The sequence below is a fragment of the Somniosus microcephalus genome, chromosome 3 (genome assembly GCF_052327205.1).
Source record: "Somniosus microcephalus isolate GS21.2 chromosome 3, FLI_Smic_1.0, whole genome shotgun sequence".
In the NCBI taxonomy this organism is placed as follows: Eukaryota; Metazoa; Chordata; class Chondrichthyes; order Squaliformes; family Somniosidae; genus Somniosus; species Somniosus microcephalus.
The window spans coordinates 246,898,931-246,916,507 of record NC_140989.1 but is presented as its reverse complement, the minus strand read 5'-3'; the positions used below and the strand labels follow the sequence as shown (position 1 = coordinate 246,916,507).

The 17,577-nt window shown below is 48.1% G+C and overlaps 1 protein-coding gene across 1 annotated transcript in view; it reads left to right on the top strand.

Annotated features, from left to right (window-relative positions):
* tmed5 (transmembrane p24 trafficking protein 5) overlaps nucleotides 1–8,978 on the top strand; it is a 26,595-nt gene extending 17,617 nt beyond the window's left edge. Inside the window, exons 3-4 of the mRNA XM_085982320.1 lie at nucleotides 3,124–3,304; nucleotides 5,616–8,978. Coding sequence (XP_085838446.1) covers nucleotides 3,124–3,304; nucleotides 5,616–5,834 — 400 coding nt within the window. The 3' untranslated portion in view covers nucleotides 5,835–8,978. The remainder of the gene's footprint in view (nucleotides 1–3,123; nucleotides 3,305–5,615) is intronic.
* Nucleotides 8,979–17,577: the final 8,599 nt, after the last annotated feature.

Below are 17,577 nucleotides of genomic sequence, written 5' to 3'. Positions count from 1 at the left end.
CCCCCCTCTCCCGCCCGCCCCCCCTCTCCCGCCCGCCCCCCTCTCCCGCCCGCCCCCTCTCCCGCCCGCCCCCCTCTCCCGCCCGCCCCCCTCTCCCGCCCGCCCGCCCCCCTCTCTCCCGCCCGCCCCCCCTCTCCTCCCGCCCGTCCCGCCCGCCCCCCCCTCTCCCGCCCGCCCCCCCCTCTCTCCCTCCCGCCCCCCCCTCTCTCCTCTCCTCCCGCCCCCCCTCTCTCTCCCGCCCCCCCCCTCTCTCTCCCGCCCCCCCCTCTCTCTCCCGCCCCCCCCTCTCTCTCCCGCCCCCCCCCTCTCTCTCCCGCCCCCCCCCTCTCTCTCCCGCCCCCCCCTCTCTCTCCCGCCCCCCCCTCTCTCTCCCGCCCCCCCCCTCTCTCTCCCGCCCCCCCCTCTCTCTCCCGCCCCCCCCCCTCTCTCTCCCGCCCCCCCCCTCTCTCTCCCGCCCGCCCCCCCCCTCTCCCGCCCGCCCCCCCCCTCTCTCCCGCCCGCCCCCCCCCCTCTCCCGCCCGCCCCCCCCCTCTCCCGCCCGCCCCCCCCCTCTCCCGCCCGCCCCCCCCCTCTCCCGCCCGCCCCCCCCCCCCCTCTCCCCGCCCCTCTCCCGCCCGCCCCCCCCCCCCTCTCCCGCCCGCACCCCCCCTCTCCCGCCCCGCACCCCCCCTCTCCTCCCGCCCGCCCCCCCCCCTCTCCCGCCCGCCCCCCCCTCTCTCTCCCGCCCCCCCTCTCTCTCCCGCCCCCCCCTCTCTCTCCCGCCCGCCCCCCCCCCTCTCCCGCCCGCCCCCCCCCTCTCCCGCCCCCCCCCCCCCCTCTCCCGCCCGCCCCCCCCTCTCCCGCCCGCCCCCCCCTCTCCCGCCCGCACCCCCCTCTCCCGCCCGCCCCCCCCCTCTCCCGCCCGCCCCCCCCTCTCCCGCCCGCCCCCCCCTCTCCCGCCCGCCCCCCCCTCTCCCCGCCCGCCCCCCCCTCTCCCGCCCGCCCCCCCCTCTCCCGCCCGCCCCCCCCTCTCTCCCCGCCCGCCCCCCCCTCTCTCCCGCCCGCCCCCCCCTCTCTCCCGCCCGCCCCCCCCTCTCTCCCGCCCGCCCCCCCCTCTCTCCCGCCCGCCCCCCCCTCTCTCCCGCCCGCCCCCCCTCTCTCCCGCCCGCCCCCCCCTCTCTCCCGCCCGCCCCCCCTCTCTCCCGCCCGCCCCCCCCCTCTCTCCCGCCCGCCCCCCCCTCTCTCCCGCCCGCCCCCCCCTCTCTCCCGCCCGCCCCCCCCTCTCTCCCGCCCGCCCCCCCCTCTCTCCCGCCCGCCCCCCCCTCTCTCCCGCCCGCCCCCCCCTCTCTCCCGCCCGCCCCCCCCCTCTCTCCCGCCCGCCCCCCCCCTCTCTCCCGCCCGCCCCCCCCTCTCTCCCGCCCGCCCCCCCCTCTCTCCCGCCCGCCCCCCCCTCTCTCCGCCCGCCCCCCCCCTCTCTCCCCGCCCGCCCCCCCCCTCTCTCCCGCCCGCCCCCCCCTCTCCCGCCCGCCCCCCCCTCTCTCCCGCCCGCCCCCCCCTCTCTCCCGCCCGCCCCCCCCTCTCTCCCGCCCGCCCCCCCCTCTCTCCCGCCCGCCCCCCCTCTCTCCCGCCCGCCCCCCCTCTCTCCCGCCCGCTCCCCCTCTCTCCCGCCCGCCCCCCCCTCTCTCCCGCCCGCCCCCCCCTCTCTCCCGCCCGCCCCCCCCTCTCTCCCGCCCGCCCCCCCCTCTCTCCCGCCCGCCCCCCCCTCTCTCCCGCCCGCCCCCCCCTCTCTCCCGCCCGCCCCCCCCTCTCTCCCGCCCGCCCCCCCCCTCTCTCCCGCCCGCCCCCCCCTCTCTCCCGCCCGCCCCCCCCTCTCTCCCGCCCGCCCCCCCCTCTCTCCCGCCCGCCCCCCCCTCTCTCCCGCCCGCCCCCCCCCTCTCTCCCGCCCGCCCCCCCCTCTCTCCCGCCCGCCCCCCCCGTCTCTCCCGCCCGCCCCCCCCGTCTCTCCCGCCCGCCCCCCCCGTCTCTCCCGCCCGCCCCCCCGTCTCTCCCGCCCGCCCCCCCGTCTCTCCCGCCCGCCCCCCCGTCTCTCCCGCCCGCCCCCCCGTCTCTCCCGCCCGCCCCCCCCGTCTCTCCCGCCCGCCCCCCCGTCTCTCCCGCCCGCCCCCCCGTCTCTCCCGCCCGCCCCCCCCGTCTCTCCCGCCCGCCCCCCCCGTCTCTCCCGCCCGCCCCCCCCGTCTCTCCCGCCCCGCCCCCCCCCGTCTCCCGCCCGCCCCCCCCCCGTCTCTCCCGCCCGCCCCCCCCGTCTCTCCCGCCCGCCCCCCCCCTCTCTCCTTCTCTTTTCCCCCCCCCCCCCCCCAGTCGCTCGCTCTCTTCCCCCCAGTCTCTCGCTCTCTCTCTCTCCTAACAACAACATGCCCTCAAAAAACCCTCGGCACCGCCGGGCACTCCAGCTAGTATAAAAGGATAGTGGCGCCTGTCCGTCTGTCTGTCTGTCCGCTATACCCTCAAAAGATATAGAGCGTACCTACACATATGTTATATCAAAAGAAAGCTGATGATCAGGGGAGTGTCATAGGCATATTTACGTTTTTGTCAGAGAAAAATTGTTCGGACAGTATACAAAAAACGTTCAAAAATCCGCTCATTAGCGGTTGACCAATCCTACCGCTCATTAGCGTTGAGTGACGTCATGGTTGACCAATCCTACAGTTCAGTGACCTGATGGTTGACCAATCGGTGCATCACGGGCGTGACCTAATCCTGCAGCCTCCCCAAATGTAGCTGCCATTTTTTTCCCCTGCTTTTCCTCAACAGCGAGCGGGGCAGCTGCGTCGGCCCGCCGGGGCGGGAGGAGAGTTGGGGTCACTAGGGCCGGGCCTCACAACCGCTCGGCCCGAGACACAGAGTGGGGGAGTGGCAGCGGGCGACCGTGAACCGCGCTGCCCGAGACACAGCGGGGGAGCGGCAGCAGCCGGCCGTCAACCGCGCGGCCCTCTAATAGTGTATTTTCGGGGTGTTGGATATGACAGAGAAACATAGCTCCCTTCTACCTCCTTCTCCATCTACATTACTTTGTAACTTTCATTTTTGATGAACAAGCTTTAAATATTTCCACTTAAAATAAAACTTCTCTTCCATTTTTAGCATTGAAACTGAGAATGGAGACTACATGTTTTGCTTTGACAACTCATTTAGTTCTATCTCTGAGAAGATAGTCTTCTTTGAGCTTATTCTGGACAACATGGAACCTGAGGGTGACTCAGACAGCTGGAAGGATCTTCTACCAGGAGGAGAATTACTTGATATGAAACTGGAAGATATTCTCGTAGGTGTCAGTTTGCCTGTGATTTTATTCTGTTACAATTCTTGTGTGAAGTGAAAGGAGTAATGTATCGAGGGGGTGGGAAAGAAACAGAAATTAACTAATATTGTAACGGCCAGTAAACTCCCTATCTATGTGCTGTTAGTATGATGTAGGATAGGATGATAATGCAATATTTAACAAGTATGCCTGTGGCAGAAGTGGTAGGATCGCTTAATTCCCATAATGGAAGGCCACAATCTCAAATCGCAGGGTTAGCTGTCAGTTTGATTTTTTTTTTGGCTGATGAATGCAGTAACATGTGGAAGATAAGGGGATAAATTTCCTTTGTCTCTGCCAGTAGTGAGGTGCCTTTCCTGCCACCAGCATGGATTTGGAAATTTAAGCTGTAATGTTCTCAGCCTTTGCTTTCCACTAAAGGAACTCTTCTAAAGCTACCACATGTTCTGGTGGATTTCTGCCCACAATGCTCATGGTGTACAGAAATGTTTGTGTAACTTTACTTTTCTTTTAACTCTTTCCCCACCGCTCCCTCCCCAGTCTACAAATAGCCTTCCTGAGTTTTCCAAGCATGTTAAATAGTAAAGCAAAATGTATTTTAAACAAAACAAATAACTATAATTTTATGAGCAAGTAATTAAGCATCACCATGTTACTGATTCTGCATCAGTGACCAAGCAGGGCATCTGTGACCAGATTCATCATAAACATTAAATAGCAATTTCGAGTCCGCCGTGGCTCAGATGGTAGCACTGTCGCCTCTGAGTCAGAAGGTTCAGAGACTTGAGCACATAATCCAGGCTGTGTTACTACAGTACAAATACAGTACTGAGGAAGCGATGCACTGTCGAAGGTGCCGTCTTGTGGATGAGATATTAAACTGAGGCCCTCTCAGGTGGACACAAAGGATACCATAGCACTATTTCGAAGAAGAGCAGGGGAGTTATCCCCGGTGTACTGGCCAATACTTAGCCCTCAATCAACGTAACAAAAACAGATGATCTGGTCATTCTCACATTGCTGTTTGTGGGAGCTTGCTGTGTGCAAATTGGCTGCCATGTTTCCCACATTACAACAGTGACTACACTTCAAAAAATAAAGTACTTCATTGGCTGTAAAGTGCTTTTGAGACGTCCGGTGGTTGTAAAAGGCGCTATAGAAATGCAAGTCTTTATTTATAAACCTTAAAGTAAGATGAAGAACAGGAAAAGGCAGCAACTTAATATAAAAAGACACATTACTTTGCCACGTAATAATAAATCAGATGATGTGGTACAGAATTTGTACAATGCAAGATCCCTAATCTAGTAACAGAGCTTGTATAAATGTAAGGTCCATGTTGTATAATAATGTATGCAGAGTCCATTGTCCCAGTAATGTGTGCACATTTAAATCCTAATCTACTGTTTCTGTGTATATCTAAAAATTCTGCATTAGAATATTGATTTGTTTTCTTTGACCTTGAAGTGCCTCTGTTGCTAAATACTCTGATGTGGGATTCAGCTCCACAGACCAAGCTTGGTCTGGCAATAGTGAGTGTATGGAAAGAGAAAAACAATAAGGCATGGTACAAAAACTAGCATGGATCCTTTTTTTTATACCCCCCGTCATTTTAGCTCAGCAGGTGCACCCAGGCTCCTGTCCATGCTGCTCTGAGTCAGCCACTCGGAGATGCATGTCATTTGCTTGTTAACAACACTCCCTCTGTTACTGTGAGACTGAGATCAGTAATATGGCAATGGAGGATTAAACTGTTTCCCACTGCATGTGGTGGTGGGGATCTGAGGAAACCCCACTTTGAAAATGCAATAAAGGGTAAATATTGTACCAGTGTATGTTATGCTTAAACTGATAAAAAGAATGGCATTTACAAAATTGGGAAGGGTATAATTTGCGTGAACTATGTTTACATTTCTAGTTATTTCTTTCAGATAGTGGTGGAATTGTTCTAATATCCCAAGTCTCTTGTTTTATTTCATGCATTTAATTTGGAAAAAATGAGTACACCACTACTGATGCAACTGAAGTTGTGTTCAATATTGAGGATGGTAATCAGCCAACCAGAAGTATAATCTAGAGAATTAGGTCATCCTGCTTTTTTGGGATAGAAGAGCTGTTGTTCAGTGAAAAGTTAAAGATTATAGAGCTTTTCATCTTAAACTATAGAATATTATTATTTTCAGAAATAAATTATGTTGCTCAATAGATATAGAATTGCCGTGTCCAACGCTGTTTTAACTCTTTGTGCAGCTTTTCTGTTGTAACTCGATATCTGTGTTCTGAAATGTCTGTAATTTTTTGTGTTTTTATTTAGGAATCTATAAACAATGTGAAAGGCAGACTTAGTAAAAGTAACCAGATTCAGGGGCTGCTTCGAGCCTTTGAGGCACGTGATCGGAACCTGCAAGAAGGCAATTATGATCGGGTAAATTTCTGGTCGATGGTGAACCTGTCTGTGATGCTCATAGTGTCATGTCTCCAGGTATACATGTTGAAAAATTTATTCAGTGACAAGAGAAGAAGTCGAACGTAGCGCCTGGGAAGTGATTGTTACACCTTCAAGTGCACGATGGTACCTGGAAGGCCACAGCATTTATTTTCTTTGGTGTATGCAGGGATTTCCTTTGTTAGTTTTTTTTTAAATGACAATGTTCAATAGGGCTGTTAGCTAAGCAACATTTGTGGTCAAAATAGAGGAGCATAATTGTAATCATTTGGGGGAACAAATGGGCATGTCTGAACTTTTAATACTGTCTGTGGTCCAAACTCCGAACATAAAGCCTTAAAATCCCTGCCAAACAAACTGGTGATCTATGCTGACATACTGGCGAGAGGAGTAATGCTGGGTTCCTCAGCATTGGCTATCTGCTATATTCTGGAAGCTGCTTTGGACAGAGGTGGTTTACGTAACTAGTTTTCCAAGTTGTGTTGTCGTTTGTGGAATGGTTTAGTACATATCGGCAACATACTTTGCCATGAATGCCTGAGCCTCTTTATTCAAGTGTAATGGAGACTTTTAAAATACAAAGGTCAGTCTCCTGTTACATATGAGTAACGGTGCACTGTGAATTGTACCTGAGCATTTCACACTCCACACCGCAACATCACTGGGGCCAAAGTACAAATCAACTTTCTCACCACTAGGTCTGCCATATATATATTTTTAAGAATTTGATTTAATTGTTACCACAAAAGTTTACACACTGTACAAGTTATGTAAAATGTTATAGATATGTTTATGCACAGCAAAAAGGACAACATGTTCTTAACAGAAACTGTGATGGTGCAATCTATAATCACTTTGATTTTAAATCTGGCCCAGTTATTCTATCGTTCCATGCAACATTTAGATGGCAACACTTGAAGCCAAAATATAAAGAAACAAACACCTGATGGACTTTAATGCTTGCAAAGATTCATCGAGACTACAAATACGCTCTGGTCCAGAATACTTCACGGAGGTCTCGGTAATGATCTGACCTCATTTGTTTTGGGGGTAACTTTTTATCTCTTGCTCTCGTATACATTTGAGAGAGAGAGAGATTATTGATCTTATCATCTGCCTTACTTGTCAGAAATGCTTTGGATTAATTGTGGCTGAAACAAAGTGTTTGTAATTTCATAGAAAATCTAATTGTATGTGTACTTAAAATGGAAGCAGTATTATTTGTAAACACCTTCATTGTTGTTTCCTTGAAACTGTTACCTGGAAAACTACTTACTCAGATTCTTCAAAACATGTTATTTTATTAATTCTGATGTGATTAAAACCATTTAAATTTTTTCTCCATAAATAGTTTTGTAACCTAACTGACGGATGGGACAGGCCTGTGCAGCTGTTGAGGATACTGGCTTTGAAATGTCTTTTAAAGGCACTTTTCTATTGACCAGTTGTTTCTCTCCTGTCTAGGGAGAGCAAGCTACATGCAACATGCTTCCCCTTTTACTTTTGGCCAGGTGTTGGTTATGTTGGGCTCCATTGTGAAATGCCAAGACCCAGCTGCTGAATTAGTGAAAACATTGGAGATTGCCCCCCCCCCCCCCCCCCATTACTTTCATGAATCATTAAGACTCTTTTAATCCAGCAGTACGTGTGGACACAAATGTTTGTTGATCTACAAAACTGTCAGTTTTATGAGCACATGCTGTGGAGTGCAACAGATGAAGGAAGACCCAAGCATGTTGCTTTGGCTGCATTCCTTTAATATATAAGCACCATGAGTCTGCTGTACTAAGTGTGTGGAAACCCAATTTAAATTGACTAATAACTGTTGAAAACCCCACAATAGCTGTTGAGTTTTTATTTCATTGAATTGTTCTACTTTAGAGCTGTTACTATGAGTCCAGAAGGACAAATAGCAACCAAGAGCCAGAAAGAAACATGGGCTGAGTCAGACCATCGAGTGATGTTGTATAGAAACTTGATTAAGGAAAGGAACATAATGTCTGTGTACTAGTACTAATTGTGAGGAAGGATTTTTTTGTAAGTGTCTTGGAAGCCTTGTGTCGCTAAAAGGGCTGGGTTGAACTTTGTGTAAGAAGATCATGTTAATAAAAAAAAGTTGCAGTAGTGATCTTGGTTTTAGCTCTCAGTTTTACATTGTGTAAATTTTCTGCCTGAATTCCTGACTGTCCACCTTCCCTGTGACCACTAGACTCTAATGGACTGGTTAACCCCATTCGCCTACAGTGAAGGTTTGTCAGCCTTTCTACTAAATTTCAAGGGTCATGAAGTCTTGTTTTATTATTTGAATTAACCTTTTCAAATAATTGTTACTTTTTAAAACTAGGTTAGGATCCTCTGTTCCTTGGGTATAGAAGACATCTTTCATTGATTATACAGGAAACAAAAGGGCTTTACATATGTTCAAAGCTATCACCATGTTGTAGATTTATTCCAGAGACTGAACTTTTTTTAAAAAGTGCCTCCATATTTTTTATGCAACCTGTTCTTGATTTGACCAGCAAGCAGAGAAAGAGTTGATGCTACAGGACACATCTGACAACTAGATATAATTGAAGTGGAATCATGTCATAGACAATAGATCAAGAGGGACAAAAGCTTATTTATAATCAGCCTTGCGTATAAGAGGAATGATCATCAAATCTGTGTATATACACGCAGTGAATTAGTTCAAAATATTCATGAGGTATATCCGACAGTAATGTCTCGAAGTACTGTGACTTGTAAATACACTGGTACCTCTGTTGTTGGTATTGTCGATTTCCATCAATTCGCATTTCTAAAACTATCAGTTGAACCACAGATGCTTGAAATTGTCCTGCATCTCATGCACATTTTGCAGCAATAACATTTTGAAAACTAGAACCTAAATGGATGAACATTGTGCAGTTTTTTCCAATTAAAAATATGTAACTATATAACTTTAGAAACTAATAAAGCCATAAACATACCAGAGAATGGATGAAGCCTATCTCTATATAATACAGAATGTTTGATTACATTTCTAATGTTCTTCCAATATAAACATACATTCAGATAAATTGCAAAAGGTTGCAAATTCTCTGGTTGGTAGAAGCATTGCAAATTTGACTGAGCCAACAAGACCAACTGCATTGTTCCACTGTCTTGTAAACATCTTTGAACAGTATGCTTTGTTATATGGAAGATTTATTGTTTGATTCAAGCATTGGAAATAAAGTGAAGTTAATCATGTTCCATCTCGTTCTCTTCTAATTAAATTTGTTGTCTTATTTGAAGAATAAATTTTTAGAGCTGGAAACAAAAAATTTAATTTTTGGTTTGGACCTGATTAATTCAGAAAGAAGATAAATCCAATTAAAACCTAGAAACTTTGTTGGCTTACTGCAGGTTTGAGTTGCTGCCCCATGTCTGCTCTTTATTATTTTCTTTATACCCACGGACAGCATCAACTTAAGAATGCAACTTCAGTCATGTGTGTCACATAGAAATGGCTGAGCAAAGTTCCCTGAGGAAGGAAGCACGAGGGATACAACTAATGGTGTATGTCAGTTCCTTTTAGCATTAGATTTTGAAGGCACTTATACTGCAACTTTAATTTTACTGCCTGGTAGTTTCTGCTTCTTGGTGACACAAAATGCTGTATAACATTGGAATTGTGTCTTAACTAGATCACGGAACAGATTGGGGGAAACAGTCTTGCGCCACTTGGGTTTTGACACCAGTGTAAATTATAACTGCGTCTACTAAGTGTTAGAAGGTTCCTGTGACCCTCTTGGACAAATTATAAACTTACCCAGGAGTGCCAGTCGATGCGCTTGCTACGTTCAAAATGTGATGTCTAGGAGCAGAATCCTACAAGTGATTAAACGCACATGCGCAGCTCTCTCCTGGATCTGAAAGTCCAAATCATAGCCAAGCTGTACGAACAACTACATTGTAACTGCACCCATATTTTATACCCTTCAAAAATTGTTGTGATGAAACATTTTGGACATTTGTCCCTTCGGAATATGGAGTGTTTGTGAACACTTTGTTTTAATTTTGAACCAAAAGAGCATCTATTTTCTGCTAGCTAATTTCGGCATGAAGAAATAAAACCTGAAAATCATTCTAGCACAGGGCAAAATAGACAGCTAGTAGTAGTAGTTAAAGATATTAGAGTAAGTTTCAACTCCAAGCAGTGGGTGGAATAAACCTGACCGCATCAGTTGGAAGCTTGAACCATTTTGACGTTGGGCCTCATTTGCATCTTATTGGTGGGCTGCCCTCCCGATTTCAGCAGTGACAGTCAGGCCGCCCAATTGGAATGCAAGATTTCTGGCAGACCTGCTGCCCATTTTAAAAAGTGAATGCGCCCCCTAAAGCGAGGCATCATTCAAATCATGAGGTCGGTCTTTCTCCATTTCTCTACATGATACCTCGCCACAACACTCCGCACCCCTTCCTCCTTCATTATCCACCACCACTCTGAACACTTCCCTCCCCTACACCACATCTTTCTCCACCAGTCATAAGGGGACACTGTACCAACACCTCTTATTTAAATTACACAAACTGTTACTGCCCTCATAACAGGCACGAACATCATTCTGCTTTTACCTGGTAGCGACTGCTAAACTTCACACTCTGTTGACTGCTTCCTCATTTCACAATGCAGCCACTTCCTTGCACATGACCACCTCGCCAGCTTGCTCACAACTTGCTGCTTCTCCCTCTCAGCCTGCACTATAGGAAGAGGCTGCACACATCTGCACAACCCTTTTCAACAACCACTCACTAACTCCGTCTCTCTCTGCAGGAGAATCCGACTCACAACACAAGGGAAGAGGACCAGAATTCTGGTGGGTGGGACGGGAATGAGTGGGCCAGTAAACATCCAGGCCCTAGGCAAGCTGCAAATGCAAACAAGATATAACCAGGGCAAGGAGCACTGGTGATGCTGAGGTTGAAAGTGATCCTCAGTTGCGTATTTCTTTTTGTCCTGTTCCCCATTTAAAACTGATCTTGTCCTGTTGCTGGATGCTAGATTCTCCCACTGTGACCCTTGCTCCTTTTTGTTACCAACGTCAGCTTGGCTTTGCGTGTAGTAGCACTTTCACATCCGGGTTCAAGCTTCACTCCAGGAGTTGAGCACATAATCTATGCTAATAATCCAGTACGGTAATTAGACATCATCGGGCCACGACTTCAATGTTAAGTAGACTCCCCTCCTGCCTGGTGTGGGTGGCCCTCCTGTGCCTGTTTTGAGGCTAATTAGGATGGCGGGGGCGGGAATGCATCAGGAGCGTGGCGCACCCTCCACCATCTTAAACTCCCCCACCCACCCATCCACACCGCTCACAATCTCCCCAGCTTCATACAGTAGTTAAAAATAGGCCATCATAGAAAAAAAGGAGCAGGAGTAGGCCATTCGGCCCTTCGAGTCTGCTCCGCCATTCAATATGATCATGGCTGATCCTCTATCTCAATACCATATTCCCGCTCTCTCCCCATACCCCTTGATGCCTTTTGTGTCTAGAAATCTCTCTATCTCTTAAATATATTCAGTGACTTAGCCTCCACAGCCTTCTGCAGTAGAGAATTCCACAGGTTCACCACCCTCTGAGTGAAGAAATTCCTCCTCATCTCAGTCCTAAATGTCCTACCCCGTATCCTGAGACTGTGACCCCTCATTCTAGACACCCCCAGCCAGGGGAAACATCCTCCCTGCATCCAGTCTGCCTAGCCCTGTCAGAATTTTATACGTTTCAATGAGATCCCCTCTCATTCTTCTAAACTCCTGTACTCAAATCCTCTTGCAATGAAGGCCAATGTACCATTTGCCTTCCTAACTGCTTGCTGCACCTGCATGTTTGCTTTCAGTGACTGGTGTACAAGGACACCCAGGTCTCTTTGTACATCAACATTTCCCAATCTATCACCATTTAAATAATACTCTGCCTTTCTGTTTTTCCTACCGAAGTGGATAACTTCACATTTATCCACGTTATACTGCATCTGCCATGTATTTGCCCACTCACTAAACTTGTCTAAATCGCCTTGAAGCCTCTGCATCCTCCTCACAACTCACAATCCCACCTAGTTTTGTGTCGTCAGCAAACTTGGAAATATTACATTTGGTTCCCTCATCCAAATCATTGCTATATATTGTGAATAGCTGGGGCCCAAGCACTGATCCCTGCGGTACCCCACTAATCACTGCCTGCCACCCTAAAAAAGACCCATTTATTCCTACTCTATGTTTCATGTCTGTTAACCAATTTTCAATCCATGCCAGTATATTACCCCCAATCCCATGTGCTTTAATTTTGCACACTAACCTCTTGGGGTAGATTTTCCCAAACCTGTCGGGAAGAAGGCGGGACTTCAACTTTCGGGCTTTTGACCCGCCTACATCGACGTCCGGACCAATCTGCGCGATTTTCTCTTGATTGACCTTGTTAAGCCCACCCAGCGGGCTCAGCAGACCAATTAAGGGCCACCCGGCAACAGGTGACGTCACAGACTGCAATTTCATCTGTCAAGATTTCTTGACCGATGAAATATCAGCGTTTCACAGCTGTTTGAAGCTGTGAAACACTGACAGTTTGAGTTCTAACATGAGTCCTTCTGCACAGACTCAGAACTGTCACCGGCACTCAAAGCTGAAGGCTGTCACTTCTCACAGATCGCAGCCGTTCAGCTTTCAGTTCCGGCTGAGTGATGCGCTCCCGACGGCTACAGGAAGAAAGGCTGTGAAGGTAACTACAGGTAAGTAAAAGTTAACACACTTTAGACACACCAAACACACTTACCTTTGCACTCATGCACCCATCACTCACCTAAGCACCGACATCACGACCCCTCCAACTCCTTCAACCCGACGGCCCGCCTGCTCAACCTGGCGTGGTTTGGAGCCGTCGGGAATCCCACACGAAACACCTCAAAATAGGGATTAGGCTAAAAACTGCCTGTTAACTACCTGTTAACAGGCAGTTAATTGGCACTAATCCCTTCCCGCCTGGTTTCAGTGGGTCCCAGTGCGGGGCAGGTACCCACCGCCCCTGAAAGTTGTGTGGGGCGGGGTTTTGGGCGGGATGGTGTCGGGGCCCCCAAATTCGGGATTTCCCCCACACGCCTGAAACCCCGTCCGACGGCTCGGGGAAAATCGGGGCCCTTATGTGGGACTTTATCAAAGGCCTTCCAAATACACCACATCCACTATCTATTCTACCAGTTACATCCTCAAAAAACTCCAGTAGGTTTGTGAAACACGATTTCCCTTTCATAAATCCATGTCGACTTTGTCTAATCCTGTTGATATTTTCTATGTGTCCTGTTATCACATCCCTACTACTGATGTTAGGCTAACCGGTCTGCAGTTCCCTGTTTTCTCTCCTTTTTTAAATAGTGGGGTTACATTTGCCACCCTCCAATCTGCAGGAACTGTTCCATAATCTATAGAATTTTTGGAAGATGACAACCAATGCATCCACTATTTCCATGGCTACCTTTTTTAGTACTCTGGGATGCAGATTATCAGGTCCTGGGGATTTATCAGCTCTCAGTCCCATTAATTTCTCCAGTTGTGAGAATGAGAAAACTCTGCATAGCTCACTTCAATCAAAACATGGTTCAGAATCTGAACCAACCACTTTTAATAATTTTCCATCCCCAAAGTCTCATCACTACTCACAACATTGGGAATCTGTTAAATCTTTTGAATGCTGTTACTTAATTTTAGTGGCACTAGGTGGCAGTCTAATCCACGATTTCCGAAATTTAACTTGTAGTTGTATTCCTAATGCCCCCTACATTGCTTTCATAGAAAATATTTGACATTCATCCAACAAATGCTTGCTGGGAGTTGTCACTGGTCCTCTTGGTTGTGGTACTATACTTGCACAGGAGTTAATACTTTTCTGCAGCCAGCCCTAGTTGCTGCTGCCTTTGCTGTGGGTGTGACTCGACAATAAAGGGGTAATTTTTCAATTGCACACTTCAAGTTCATATTAACATAGAAACATAGAAGATAGGAGCAGGAGTAGGCCATTCGGCTCTTTGAGCCTGCTCCGCCATTCAACGAGATCATGGCTGATCATCCAAACCCTAGCACCCGGTCCCTACACTGACAGCCATCCCACCCAAGCCCTATCCCCGTAACCCCACGTATTTAATCCCCCCTAACACTAAGGGTCAATTTTTATCATGGTCAATCAACCTAACCCGCACATCTTTGGACTGTGGGAGGAAACCGGAGCACCCGGAGAAAACCCACGCAAACACAGGGAGAATGTGCAAACTCCACACAGTCACCCGAGGCCGGATTTGAACCCGGGTCCCTGGCGCTGTGAGGCAACAGTGCTAACCACTATGCCACCGTGCTGCCCGCTTTTGGAATTCCAACAACAATAACAACAACTTGTATTTATATAGCACCTTTAACGTAGTAAAACGTCCCAAGGTGTTTCACAGGAGTACTATAAGTCAAAAAAAATTGACACCGAGCCATATAAGGAGAAATTAGAGCAGATGACCAAAAGCTTGGTCAAGGAGGTAGGTTTTAAGCAACGTCGTAAAGGAGGAAAGAGAAGTAGATAGATGGAGAGGTTTAGGCAGGGAATTCCAGAGCCACAAACCTCTCTGTAACGTCCGTGTGTAATTGAGACACGGACTGCAGAAGTTGGTTATAACAGGTGTTTACTGAATGGAGACAAAACTGGAACTACTATACAAAGTTACTACACAGGCTTATATACAGGGGTGGTCACTACTGGTACTGCAATATACAGGGGCTGCAGAATATAGTTCCTTCTTCAAGGTACATACACTACACTCTCCACCTCTCTCTCCTTTAAGACGCTGCTTAAAACCTACCACTTTAACCAAGCTTTTGGTCACCTGTCCTATTAACTCCTTATGTGGCTCAGTGTCAAATTTTGTTTGATAACGCTCCTGCAACATCCGTACCGACACCTGGAAATCCCTGGCCCAAGGCCGCACAAAGTGGAGGAGAAGCATCCGGCAAGGCACCGAACACCTCAAGTCTCTTCGCCGGGAGCAAGTGGAAGCCAAGCGCAAACAGCGGAAGGAGCGCACGTCAACCCAAGCACCCCACCCCACCCACCCCTTCAACCACCGTCTGCCCCACCTGTGACAGAGACTGTAGGTCCCGCATTGGACTCATCAGTCACCTGCAAACTCATTTTTAGTGTGGAAGCAAGTCATCCTCGGTTCTGAGGGTCTGCCTAAGAAGAAGAAGCACCTTAGGACATTTTACTATCTTAAAGGTGCTATATAAATGCAAGTTGTTGTTGTGTACTTGGCTAACCTGGTTGATGGCATTAATCCAGCATGGAACCAAAGAGTGGATAGTTCAGACCCTGCCAAATGAGACCCCCCCCCCCCTTGCATGCCAACTGCATTGAAACAGTGACCCTTAGCGATTAGTCTTGCAACATAACCCAAAGTGACCTCCAAACTGGAGTCCATCTATCAGTTCATCATCATGCGTCTCTTGGATGTGTCTGTTGATTCATATTGGTACCGTGAACAAATGGATGGGATCAGATGGTTCTCACAGGAAATATCTAATCCTCCCATTGCCATAGCCAGGTGTCAAAATTCACCGGTTCCGGCATCAAATTCCATGCACTGACCAAACCTTCAGCGTGTCCCAGCTCAAACTACAGTAACATTCTGGAAAGAGATGGGAGCAGACAGGGACCACAGATCTGTGATGAAACTTTCAGGCTACACTTAATATAGATACCAGATAAATGATAGAAGATATTTGCTGACAGTGGTTATTGTATGTGCAATAATTGCATATAAATCTGAATGGGATTTATAACCTGAAATTCATGCCTATGCAGTAATCATGTCAAATGTGTGCTGACCTGTTACATTCTAACCCGATTTAACTACTGGCTCTATAATATTACAGAGCTGTAAGTGTGTCTGCGTGCGTTTTAAATAAATCAGATGCTTGTGGAGATTTTAAGTCCCGATTAGGACTACGGAATTTGTGGGGCACTTCATGGGAGCTCCATGTCTCCCAGAGGGAGGCTCATACACGTTTGAACTAAAATCAACTGATGTGTGGATAGAAATAGCCGTCAGCCTAAGAAAGGAAATAAATAGAATGTGATAGAGAGTGTTACTGTTCCTATCTTTGGCACATGTCCGGTCTGTGTCATTCAATTTCAAGTGCCTATATAACAGCAGTCACTGCACTTCAAAGTAATGCATTGTACATGAAGCGCTTTGAGACATTCGAAAGATGTGATAAAGGTGCTTCGTAAATGCAAGTCCTTTTACTCTTTAGTGCAGTGCCATTGGGCTCCGTGTGGTTTCAGTTCCAGTACTGATACACTTTGCACTGCCGTGCCTGTCCCAGAAACAGGTGTGCTTTTCCAGATTGATGCATTTGAACCCCTGTTAAATGAGCTTAATCCATTTTTATAACGTGGATTAATTCCTTGCAAGATTGATTAAAGAATGCATTCGCTGAATTTTATGTGAACTTTGTGAGTTTTGAAGGCAGGGCTGTTCCTTTCTAATCATAACCCTTGACTCTATTATCTGCATTAGCATGGCGATGTGTGCTCAGCACTGTATTACTGAACCAAACATATTTGCAAAGTAACATATATCAGTGAATTCCAACCACCCACTGTTATGTTCATTAATAAATAGACATTCTTATTATGAACACAGCTAGCTTTTGCTAGTTACTTTATTGAGCCATGTGGACTTGGTACAGTATCTGTAGAGATGCAGCATTGTGCTCCTGTGTGCAGGCTGCCATCTTGACTGTTGCCTTGTGGGTAGCCTAGCCTCATGGGTAATGTAGTCTTAATATCTATACAGCTGGGTAGTTTTATACATACAGTTCTATACAGCTCTACTGCTCCACCTAGTGTCCACCACAGAATGACATGTTATTGATCACTACATCCCCCTTTCTTTGGAGGTTTAACAAAATCAATATCAATCAACTTTCAAGAAAACAATAAAGATAATATCAGTAACACTTTTGTTAGTGCACTATAAACATAAACATTTTCAAAACAGTCAACACATTTTCAAAGCTTTACATTGTACTCAAAGATTAAGTCTATCAGGCTCTTTTACTTCACGTGTGGATCTTCTCAACATGGGTAAGTCTGATGTGTCTTCATGAGATTGTTCTGGCGGTGAATGACAAGATGCAGTTGCGGCATTGTCATCAATCTGCTCTTGTATAGATCGAGGTCTCCTTGCGATCTTTGCTTGGAGAAGGTTTCAGTGTTTCCTTCACTCTTCATGCCATAACTCTCAATGTAGTCAATGCACTCTCGAAAAACTGCTGGCAGCTGGATCCCATCATACAGCATAGTCCTCTCAGCAGCCTCGGCTAATGGAACACCAAAGATTGGCCTGAGGGAAGAAGGAGTATCCACCGGAACTGCTTCCTGCTCTGGTGCAGGCTTCTTCTTTTTCTTTTTCTCTTTCCACTGCTTAACAACATCTGCTGCGGTTATATCTTTGGACTTTTTCTCCTTGTGTTTTTTCTCTTTGTGCTTTTCTTCCTTTGGCTTCTCTTTGACCTTGAAGTCTTTTTCTTTCTTCTTGGAGAAACTAGGCTTTTTGAAGACATGGATACCCTTTGGCCTTTTCATCCTTGATGGGCTCTCTGCTTCATCACCTGAGTCATCTGGTCTGCTTATGGCACAGTTTATATGGTAGACTCTCTTGACCAGTTCTAAGTCTTCACAAGCTTTGTCACCCATTAGTGAATCAAGCCTTTCAGCCACAACAGAAAACATGAGATGATGCACTTTGTCTTTGACTGTCACTTTTAGTCTGC